General features: G+C 33.7%; 1 protein-coding gene across 16 annotated transcripts in view; it reads left to right on the top strand.

Moving 5' to 3' along the window:
- Positions 1-12,269, top strand: part of ATP8B4 (ATPase phospholipid transporting 8B4 (putative)) — a 236,553-nt gene that overhangs the window by 132,318 nt on the left and 91,966 nt on the right. For 15 of the 16 annotated variants that reach the window (XM_079129885.1, XM_079129898.1, XM_079129886.1 and 12 more), the window contains 2 exons: positions 4,950-5,158; positions 8,444-8,490. In XM_079129885.1, the coding sequence (XP_078986011.1) occupies positions 4,950-5,158; positions 8,444-8,490 (256 nt within the window). The remainder of the gene's footprint in view (positions 1-4,949; positions 5,159-8,443; positions 8,491-12,269) is intronic. The other variant, XM_079129895.1, reaches the window with a different exon arrangement.

The following is a 12,269-nucleotide window of genomic DNA, read 5'->3' as shown; positions in this document are numbered from 1 at the left end:
AAATTGATATTTTTAGAAACCAAGGCTACATTCTCAGGTTAGCATTCCTTTTACTTCTAATATACAGTGGTCAACAGAAAATCTGTCTGTATTAGTCCAAACCCAGTTTCTAGTCTTAGTACTGAAAATAATAACTGTGTGACCTTAGAGAAAGTACTTGGCTTCTCTGTACCTCAGAATGTCTGTCATATATGTGCTGTTCTTGTAAAATGAGAGGATTAAAATAATTTCTGAGTTCATCTCTGCTCCAGATAATTCCATAGTAGCATCACACACACACATACGTGCGCACACGCACACACACACACACACACACACTTTATTGTTTAAAAAAGTATATATTTTATTGTTTAAAACCACTTTCTCCCACATTGCTTTTTATTATTTTCAAAGTTGCTTACTGATGTTTTGTAATAGGAATATTATGCTTCTAACTCTATAGATATCTTTCTTTTAAAATATTTTGCATAAAGTTCTTTTACATACTTTAATTTATGCTTCCCAACAATTTGAAGAAGTAGCTATTGCTGATCTTCTTTCGCAAATGAGATGATTTGCTCAGGATCATGGAACTAGTTGCGGGGAGAACCAATATCCAAACTCAAGTCTTCTGACAGCTGGTACCATGTTTTCTCCTGTTCCTAACCTGTGTATGATCAGTGAAGATACCAAGAGAAAAAAGAGGCTATAGTTCTTTACTTGTTGGTAGAAATAGCACCACTGGAGATTAAAAGTGAGCTTTTCTCTCACCAAAAAGAACAGTGATTCTCAATTTGAGAGGAAAAGTATTCCAAGAAGTCTCAAGTTGTTTAGTCCTAAGGACTGAGGCATAGAAAACGAGAACTCCTAGGTATCTGTTTGGAGGGATGAAGGTCTTCTGCAAAAGCTCCCATTAGGCTTTTGAGTGGCTACAGAGACTAATTTAGTACCCTGTGTTACTTGAGGATAAAAGTTTATAATTTACTTTGAATGTTTAAAAATTCCAGATGAGCAGAGACATTTATTTTCATAGGACATGTCTATGCTGTAGATTTGTTTGTTTTGTTAAGATATACCCAGACACGGGGTTTTTTTTTTTTTTTTTAATACATCATTTTAAGAAATGCAGTCATTATTCTCCTGAGGAATTAGTTTTGAGTGTTCTTTCTGAAGCAATAGGAACTCATTTCCCTGTAGCTTGTTTTGCCTTAGAATGGGTGGAATCCTAAGTCCTGCCCTCTGAGTGATCAGGCAGAAAACACAAAGCAGCCTAATTTTGCTAACTGAGAACATTTGTCTCCTTTTCTCGGCTATTATAAAAGGATGGGGCGCATGTTCCATGGTGATTCTCCTAAATCCTCTTTTCCCAAACACAAAGGGTACCATCTTCTCTACAGGCTATTTTAAGCTCTAGAAATTCTAATGAATTTTGAATACTTCCATTGGCTTGTACTGTAACAGGGAAGATCCGAATTCTCTTACATTTACTTTGCTTTGAGTTTATAGGGAGCTACCAGACTTTCAGATAATTGAAAACTTCAAGTGACTTGTGCAGAGCAGACCCCTTTCTTCTCAGGGACTATGTTCCATGACCCCCAATAATTGAAGATGGTACTAAATCCTAAATATGCCCATTTTTTTTCTAAATTATCCATACGTATCTATGATAAGTTTTAATTTATAAATTGGGCACATTAAGAGGTTAACAAGAATAACTAATAATAAAATATATAATTATAATCATATAATATATTGAAAGTTATGTGACTATGGTCTCTGTCGCTCAAATAGCTTATGTACTGTACTCAGCCTTCTTGTGAGATGGTACAAGGCCTACAAGATGAGATGAAGTGAGATGAGTGATATAGGCCTGTGACATAGCATTAGGCTAAGAAGTAAAAGTCACTTGAACCAAGTGTTGAGATGCCACAATAGTTGATCTGATAACCAAGATGGCTCTGAAGTAACTGGGTAGTGTGTACAGTGTGGACATACTGGACAAGGGATGATCCACATCTCAGGTGGGAAAGAGCAGCATGGTGTGAGATTTCATTAGGCTAACTCAGAACAGTTCACAATTTAAAACATAAATAGCTTATTTCTGGAAGCTTCCACTTAATATATTTAGATGCAGTAAATTGTGGGCAACTGAAACTATGGAAAGTAAAACCTCAGATAAGGGGAAACTGCAGCATAATGTCATTCTTGGGGCCAAGTTCACATTGGCTTTACTAAATACTTGACTCTTAGTCTTGGCTCTGTGGGTAATTATTTGTGTGACCTTAGGTTAGTCACTTAACTTTTCAAGTCTCAATGTCCTGTTGGTGAAATTAGAGACTGGAGGATTTATTCATGCAACACTGACTGATCACCTGTGACAGCAACACACTGCCCCTGGCCCGTTAAAGAAGTGTGAATACTTTTTGAGAGAAGGAAATAGAGAAAACAAAGCTGAATCAGACCAGCTGGCCAGGAACTTCCAAAGTAGGCAGGGGGTGGAGTATGCAGAAAAGCAAACCATTCACGAAAATATATGCATAGATATGTGCAAATATAATGTATTTATCTTTATATCATATGATTCTCTATGGTCACAGCGTGATTTTAGTTTAGGAGAAAAATATGTTGTCATCAAAATAGTTAAAAATGAATTGGCATCATACCTATTTAGAGAAGAAATTGTGGACGTGCGATGTACTTTTAGAACTTGAAGCATAGAATTTAATGCTGAGAAAGTCTTGGGTGTCATCTAGTCCAACTTTCTTGGTTTATAGATGAGAAAATCAAGGCTTAATTTCCAATAAGAGCAGAAATTTCAGAAATAAGCTATTAGTCTTTGCAACTATCACTACATTTCATGTTCTTCTGAATGTCCTTGTTAATGTATAAAGACATGAACTACAATATCAATGAACAAAGTAAGACATAAAACTGAAATTGCAATAAACCTATTATGAAAAAGTCACATACACATGACTATAAATCCAGAAAATCAAAAGAATAGTTAATGCAACACTTAGTAAGATAATTCAGTTAAATATTTGGTTATGTGAGCAGTATTTTTAAAAATTAAAAGTTTTCCTTCAGGCCAACAATAATTTTAAAACTTACCAATAAAAAATATAATGTTCAAGAACAAGTCTATCAAGCTATGGAGTGGACCTATGTGAAAATCAAAGCAAAACAAAACAAAGACTCTACCAATAGAGGTACTTTTAAAATTCTAATTCCTGGAAAGATTTATCCTTCTCCTTGAAGTTGTATTTAGTTTTATGAAAGATCAGTTCTTTTCAAATAATGAAAATTTTAATATAGACCTATGGAAAAAAATTCCAAATAAATTTTCTAAGAAAACTGATATCTTGATTTTAAAATTTATTTAGAGGGCTGGGCTCAGTGGTAAAGTGCTTGCCTCACAGGTACAAGGCCCTGACTTTGAACCCCAGCACTGCAAACAAACAAACAAAATATTTACTTAGATAAGTGCATTGATTCAACCAGGAAGAATAAATGAGTGATTACAGGTAGGAATTTTGAAGAGGAAGAGAACAAAGATGCTTTCATCTCTTCCCAGGTATTGTTGGGTTTTATAAATCTACAATAATGAAAACAAAAGATACATTAAGTGACATCAATTAACAAAACCGAAATTCATAAACCAGATGCTAGAGAGTAAAATAGTTTATATGTGCAGTAGGAAGCATTCTAACTAATTAAGTGAAGGACTAGTTGCCCAACGAGTCGTGATAAAAAATCTTTCTGTTTGGGAAAATTGAAATTAGCTCCTTAGTTACTGGATTTCAAATGGGGTAAAAAATTAAATATGGAAAAAATTCAATATAAACTAGAAGAAAAATGCAAATGTCTGTGTATGCAATAGGGAAGGCCTATTTAAGTAAAACTCTCCAAAGAGTAACTGTAAATTTTTGATTGATTAAAAAAACATTCAGTCAAAAAACTGGAAACTTTATTAAAAGACAAATGATAAATTGAGTATGATACTTGCACTATCTTTCCATAAAGATCTAATAGCTTTAATATCTTTGGAAGCTTTAATATCTGTGCAATTCTTCTAAATCAATAAGAAGTACACCAATACCAGAATTGGAAAAAATGAAATAGGCAGATAAAATTAGATAGTTCCAAGAAGAAATACAGCTAGCCAATAAAATTTGAAAAAAGTGCTCAGCTCACTGATGAAAAAAATAAATGGCAATAAAATGTAATGGGATGCCATTTGAATTGATATATATATAGTAAAAGATAATTCTCCATAATCTAATGGTAGAAGTTATATTGCTATAACCTTTTGGGAAATCAGTTTGGCATTATCTGTGACAAACATTGGAAGAGTTCTTACTCTTGGCTACAGAAATTTCATTTCTGGAGTCTGGAAGTCATATATCATCCTTAGAACATGAAGCAATGCTCTTTTGCTAGTAAATGAGTAGAGTGGTAGTATAACAATTCACCTTTCACGGGATATCTGTTACAGTTTGGTTAGTGCTCAATGGGGATGTAACTTGTTATTTCTTTTGGCAAAATGAAATCACATCAATGCATTGGACAGAACACATTTCTTTAGACTGAACATATGACAAACATCTTTAATAATAATTAGTTTCCTCTAAAATATAGGAGAAGATGAAGATAGAAACTAATATGCTACACAGAAATCTCCACTGGGCTTGTTTAATGTAAATAGAGAACCTGAATCATTCCCTGAGGCTTTTTGCTCAGCCATTCCTATTGTTTTATGGTGCTGCAAGGAAATGACTTAGAAACTGGCGTTTATGAACAGATTCTGTTGAGATGCTTTGGAAGATCACTAGAACCTAGGGACAGAGCATCCCATCTTCTTCTAAACTCTGAGGACTTTGGCAGACTTCTTTGGCAAAACTTTGCATATTCTGAAATTGATGGAACATTTCTTTTTTCTTTCTCTTTTTTTCCATTTTAATGGATCACAGTGTGGAAGTCATTCGTCTGGGACACAGTTATTTTATAAACTGGGATCGGAAGATGTATTACTCTGGGAAGGCAACACCTGCTGAAGCTCGGACAACCACGCTCAATGAGGAGCTGGGCCAGATTGAATATATTTTCTCTGACAAAACGGGTACTCTCACTCAAAACATCATGACTTTTAAAAAATGTTCCATTAATGGGAGAATCTATGGTAAGAAAAAATAGCTCCCTTTTCTTAATAATATTGTTAATGTTCTTTAAATTAACAAGCAACACCTTTTTAAAATTAAAAAGGAAAAACCTTCTGAAACCATCACTGGCTTTCTTATTAATGAGGGAACCACCAGTACCTAACATAGCACTTTACATGTAATAAACTCACTAAAAAGTTACTGGGTAAAATTTGAATGATTTAGATGGAACTTGGATTTGTTACCATTCATGGATAGAGAGGGGCTTAGAAGTGATACTCTCCAAAGTTCCATTCAGTGCTCAATTTGGGTGATTCTGCTCTGTAGTGTTCAATAGACCCATGTCCCAGGAGGTGACAAGTATGCAGCCTTGTTTATCTTAGTAAAGTAGTATTTTATGCTTGCTTGCTATCAGATCTGAAATTGATGTTAGTAAATGTGTTTGTGAGAATTTATTATTCGTTCCCTGAGTATTTACATCTTTCAGGGCTTCCTTGTTTGGGCAGACAAGCTATTTCATCAATCTACTTTCCTGTTTGTATACTTTTGTCAGGACACATGCTTTGTACTTGGATTTTCAAACATTCTATTTGTATGTGGCTCTTTTTACCTTGAGGATGGCCAGTTAGTTAGTAACATCCATCTGCCTAGAGCACAGAGGCTCTATAGAACCTTTTGTTGTATTCTCAGAAAGTTAAGGTAATCCAAGAAAGGGTAACTTTTCCTTTGTCTCCTGATGGGAAACCTCATCCATTGCCCAATGTTTTAAAGCAAGATTTGACCCTGGACAAAACCAAGAAATATACTCTGTCGTGCCTTGATCCACGGTCACCTCGGCTCCTGCGGCTCTTGTCTACCTCAACTTGCTTTCGTTCCTTCTCTATAGGAGGATTTCCCACCTGGCCTTTCTCAAGTCCTCAGCTGCATTGTGCATTTCCTGTATCAGGGTCATAATAACTGACAAATGGCACTAAACCTTTCCTTAAAATTTTTCTTTGACATTATTTTAGAGACTTCCTAAAAATACTGCCTTAACACAAACAGAAGGCTGATTTAAATGGGAAATATTTAGAGCATAAGAAGTATTTGTGAATTTGGGGGTCCTTTTGGATTCTTTTGCCACATATCGATTATTTCTAAGAGTCAATCTTAAAAGAAATTATCAGGCATGTGAACCAAGATTCATTCATAGAGATGCTTATTTCAGCATGACTATTTTTAGAGAGGCCCTTGACTTTCACAGGCATATATCTCAAGATCTTTGCAACCCTTCAAATTTACAGATCCCCCAATAACTTGTAATTTCCCTCATAAAATTCTGGAAAGTAACTGAAAAACTTAAGTAACCTCTTTAGACCCCTAATGTATCTGCCATAATAATTCATAATGCACTTCTAAGGCCAATAAAATATATTCTCACTAAAACGGTCCCAGAAAGTTTCAGAATCACTTTTTCTTATTTTCTTATAGCTTGGACTTGTTTCTGTCATAGATCTTGGCCTTGGGAAAATTGGATACTCTACTCTGCTTTGTTTAAAACTTCTTTTTCTAGATCAGAAATATTACCTCTTTAGATTTTAATTTTTCCTCATTTTAATCACTAGCCCCATACATGGGCTGTCTTCAGGGGAACCATTCATTTAACACAAAGACACGGACTTCTTTTTTTTTTTTCATCATATTTTTATAGTGAGTACACATGTGGTCATGACAAGAACATAACCATGGTGAGTTTGAGATTTAAATTCCAGGTGCTTGGCTAGGCTCATTATACACAGCAGGAGCTTGCATTCCAGATCCAGACTTGTGCCCCAGAGAAACATTCAATAACTGTTTGTCAAGTGTTTTGTGGTCACAGTATTGTGTAGTGCAGAGAGAAACCTGGGTTCAAAAACTCACCATGCTGACTTTTTAGTTTTAATTCGGTCTCTCATTTTGAACTCTGTAATTCAGTTCCCTCATCTATATAACAGGAATGGACAATTTCATCTTGCAAGTTTGTTATGAGTATTATTGACATGACAGTGTAAGTGGCTGGTACAAGGTTGATACAAGTAACTATTATTATTGCATGAAAGAAAATCCTTGTAAATAGTATAACCTTTCCAGGGCTGGGGAGATAGCTCAGCTGGTAGAATGCTTGCAAGCACAAGGCCCTGAGTTCGATCCCCAGTATCAAAAAAAAAAAAAAAAAAAAAAAAAATAGTATAACCTTTTAAATTCCAAGGAAAAGTTGGAAAAATCTAAAATGTTCCACAATAGGGAAGAGCTAAAATAAATTATAATAAATTATGTTAAAATATAACAATGGGTTATTATTTGACCCTTTGAAATAAGTTCCACAAAGAACTTTAATGATAGAAGAAATTATCATACTTTGTGTGATAAACAGCAGGAGCCAGAAACTTAAGAACAACATGATGATTATGTACACACAACCCCCCAAACCCCTGCAAATGATGATTATCTCTGGGTGATGGGACTTAGTGATTTTTATTTTCTATTATGAGTGCCCTACATTTTTTTCACATCTATGATAAGTACATATCAAATTTATACTGAGAAAAAATTTATCTTTAAGTTTCTGGTACATAGGTGGTTATAGTCTCTTCCTAGAGAAGGCACTGACCTTGTTTAAAGCTTATATGCTAATTTGACCATGATATTCATAAATATATCTGGTTTGAAACTGAAATAGAAAGCCAGGTGCAGTGGCACCTGCCTGTAATCCCAGCCTTGGGAAGTTGAGGTGGGAGGATCACAAGTTCAAGGCTAGTCTCAGCAATTTAGTGAGGCTCTAAACAACTTAGCAGGACTCAGTCTCAAAATTAAAAAAAAAAAAAAAAAAAAGGACTGGGGATGTAGCTCAGTTGCTAAGCAACCCTGGGTTTCAAAAAAAAAAAAAAAAAAAAAAAGAAATCAGATAGGAAAAGATGCACTCATTAAGTTCTATACTTATTGAGGATTGTTCTGGTTAGGATATCATCTTAGATTCTCCAACAACAGGGGTAATAGGGAAGACGAAAATTTGTCTCTTTCAGGCATCAGAAACATTATAACAATGAAATGACAAAATTTACATAAAACATAATTCCAGCTTCATAATTTGTTTTAATGTCTACTTCACTTTAGTTCTTAGGCCACCTGAGTACCTCTCTGCATTAATTCCCAGTTTTAAGGGTACAAAGACTCCTATGTTTGAATTCATATTGCTGTCCAGTAGTAGTGTTTGAATAAGTAAGTATATTCTTTATGTAAATCTAATTTCAATTTTATTTACTTTTAATTCTCAACTTTTGTTTTGGCAGGAGAAGTACATGATGATGTGGGTCATAAGAAAGCAATAACTAAGGTAAGGAAGAAATAAAATTTCATTCTTAGTTTTCATTTCAAATTGTATGTGCTTTTAAAACATAAGTTCCTAAAAGCCTGATTTCCACTATCACCAGATGAGTACTTAATGCATAACATTAAAAAATAGATCCATATGGTTCAAAATTTTTTCTCATCTATGTCCCCCAACCATAATTCCCTCTGCTTTTAAAATTCTTTTTTGTTTTCATTTTAAAATTTATTTTAGAAATATATATGTATATATAAGCAAATGTATTTTGCCATTTTTTTATTAAGTCGGTAGTGTAATAGATTCTGTTCTTCAACTTTGTTTTTTGATAATATATATTTTTGAGCTCCTTTTGGGTCAGTTTTTAAAAAGTACATATTATTTTTAATGGCCAAATGATATTCTGTTGTATTGATGTCCCACAACTTATATAAGGAAACACTAATGGATGTTTAAAAATATTTCCAATATTTTCCTAGTAGAAAAAATGCAGAAAAAGCTAGATATATTGTTATATGTTAGAGAGTACAGCATCCTCTTCTAAAACTGGAATTCTAAATAAAAGTGTATGTGCATTTGTCATTTGAATAATGTTGCAAATTGCTCCTCTTTAGAATTTATGACAATTGATCCTGCCACATCTTCAGACAGGGATACTTTACTTCTTCCTTTCCAATTAGGATTGTTTTTATTTTTTTCTTATCTAAGTGCTCTGGATAGGACTTCTAGTATTATGTTAAATAGAAGTGATATATTGGACGGCCTTGCCTTACTCCTGATTTTAGAGGAAAAGCTTTCAGTTTTTCATTGTTGAGTATAATGTTAGAGGTGGACTTTTCATATATGGTCTTTATTATGTTGGGACATTTTTCTCCTATTCCTCTTTTGTTGAGCATCTTTGTTATGAAAGGGCATTAAGTTTTGTAAAATGCCTTTTCTGAATCTATTCAGATGATCATGTGGTTTTTATTCTTCATTCCACTAATGTGATATTTCTCACTGATTTATTTTCATATGTTGAACCATCCTTGCATCCCAGGAATATATCCCACTTGCTTGTGGTATAGGATCCTTTTAATGTGATATTAGATTCAATTTATTAGTATTGTGTTGAGGATTTTTAAATCTGTGTTCATTGGAGATATTGGCATATAGTGTTCTTTTCTTGTATCTTTGTCTTGGTTTCAGGGTAAGGATGACTTGAAAATGAGTTTGAGTGTGCTCCCTTTTCAATTTTTGAAGGAGTTTGAGTAGGATTAGCATTAATTCTACCTTGAATGTACAGTAGATTTTATTAGTGAAGCCATCTTATCTTGTTTTGTTTCTTCTTTTTTTGTTGGAATACTTTTGTGTTGTTTGTTTTTGTTGTTGTTGTTGTTGTTGCTGTTTTGAGATAGAGTTTTGCTATGTTGCCCAGGCTGGCCTCTAAATTTCTAGGCTCAAGTGATTCTCTGGCCTCAGTCTCCTGACTACAGGTTTTAAGTTCAGCTTCCTAACTACCTATTGGTCTGTTTAGATTGTCTGTTTCTTAATGATTTAGATTTGGCAGGTTATATGTCTCTAAAAATTTCTCCATTTCTTCTCATTTATCCAGTTTGTACATATATGATTGTTCACAGCAGTCTTTTAGGATCCCTTTCCTTTCTGTCATCAGTTGTAATAGGTTTTCTTTTTTTTTCTGATTTTATTTATTTGACTTTTCTTTTTCCCCCCTTTAGTTTGTCTTAAGTCCAATTTCTGCTGCTACAATAGAATACCTGAGACTGAAGTAATTTATAAGAGCAAGTTTATTTAGCTCATGGTTCCAGAGTGGGAAGTTCAAGAGCATGGGGTTGGCAGATATCTGGTGCGAGCATTGTGCTACTACTTCAACTTATGGTAGAAAAATGGAAAGGCAAGCAAGGATGTGAAGAAGAGCTCACATTTATAATACTTTCTCAAGAACCAGCCCACTCTCATGACAGTGTCCTTAATGCATTTGTGAGGGAGCCTCCTGACCCAAACACCTCCCATTAGGCTCCCCCTTCCAACACTGCCACATTGGGAATTAAACTGCCAATGCATGGAACTTTTAGGGACAAATTCAAAGGTTGTTCAATTTTGTTGTTTATTTATTCAAGAAACCAACTCAGTTTTGTTGATTTTTTTCTGTCATTTTTCTATTTCATTTATTTCAGCTCTAATCATCTATTATCATCTAATTTCATCTATTTCTGCTCTAATAAATAATTTCATTTATTTCCTTCCTTCTGGTAATTTTGGTCTTTGTTCTTCTTTTTCTAACTCTTTGAAGTATAAAGTTAGGTTGAAATCTTCTTTTTAAAATATGCATCTATTTTTAATAATATCCCTCTTACTACTACTTTTGCTACATCCCATGGGTTTTGAATGGTATATTTTCATTTGTCTTGAGCTATTTTTGAATTTTTAAAAAAATTTTGAACTAGTGATTGTTCAAGTGTTGTTTAATTTTCACATTTTTGTGAAGTTTCCACTTTTCCTTCTGCTATTGATTTCTAGTTTCATTCTATTGTGGTCAGAAAAAAAATACTTGGTATGATTTCAGTCTTTTGAAATTTGTTGCGATTTCTTTTGTGACCTAACATGTGATCTATTCTTAAGAAAGAATTCTGTGCACTTGAGACAAAAGCATATTTTTCTCTTGTTGGATAGAATGTTCTGTGCATTTCTTCTGGGTCTGTTTGGTCGATACTGTTGTTTACATTCTCTGTTTCATTATTGATGTTCTGTCTGGATATTCTGTCTAGTAATAGAAATGAAGTATTGACATCAATGGTTATTGTAATATTGTTTATTTCTCTTTTAAGTTCTGTCAAACTGTTCATGTCTCGGTGCTCTGGTGTTGGATTTCGCATATATAATTTCTACCCTTTTAGGTAATGAGCTTCTTTGTCTCTTGTCATGTTTTGTTTTTACTTACAGTCTATTGCTGTCTGTTATAAATATGTCCACCCCAGCTGTCTTTGTTTACCATTTACATGGAATGCCTTTTTCTTCATTGCTTCACTTTCAGCTAATGTAGATTCTTAAACCTAAATTATGTTTCATGTTGGCAGCAGATAGTTGGTTAAATTTTTTTAATTTTTAATTTTTGTATTCATTAAGTGACTGTTTTTTGATTGGTGAATTTAACCTATTTACACTTAAAGTAAAGTATTGATAGGGAAAGATTATCTGGTGCTGTCTTGTTACTTGGTTTTCATTGGTATTGTAGTTCTTTGTCCTTTCCTTCATTGCCGTTTTCCTTTGTGTTTTGTTGACTTTTTTGTATTGATATGCATTAATTCCTGCTTGTCTTTTGTGTAAGTTCTGTAGAATTTTTTATGATTACTTTTGAAATTATATAAAATATCTTATAACAGTCTAATTTAATAATTAAATGCATGTAAATACTCTTGACTTCTCCTTTGCCCACTTTTTGTTATTGCTATCATACTTTATATCTGTTCACATTATGTATCTTTCAATTATTTTTGTTATAGTTTTTTGAATAGTTTTATCTTTTAACTTTTATTTTTGAATTAGAAGTGATTTACCCACCACCATTACCCTAATACAGTAATCTTTTTTTTTTCCCTTACTTTGATTGCAGTTACATCTAATTCAAGGAGGTGTGGGTTTAGGTTTTACTAATTTACCTAAAATTGGAGGGTTTTTGATTGTTTCTCATTCTCTGTCTTTCTCTCTCTGTGTGTCTCTGGTGATTTCTGGCTCTCTCTCACTCTGAGGGTTATTTCTAGCAAGACAAGGTAGAACTCTGACTTTGT

Source organism: Sciurus vulgaris (genome assembly GCF_902686455.1).
Source record: "Sciurus vulgaris genome assembly, chromosome: 2".
Taxonomy (NCBI): Eukaryota; Metazoa; Chordata; class Mammalia; order Rodentia; family Sciuridae; genus Sciurus; species Sciurus vulgaris.
This window is presented reverse-complemented; position numbering and strand designations above follow the sequence as displayed.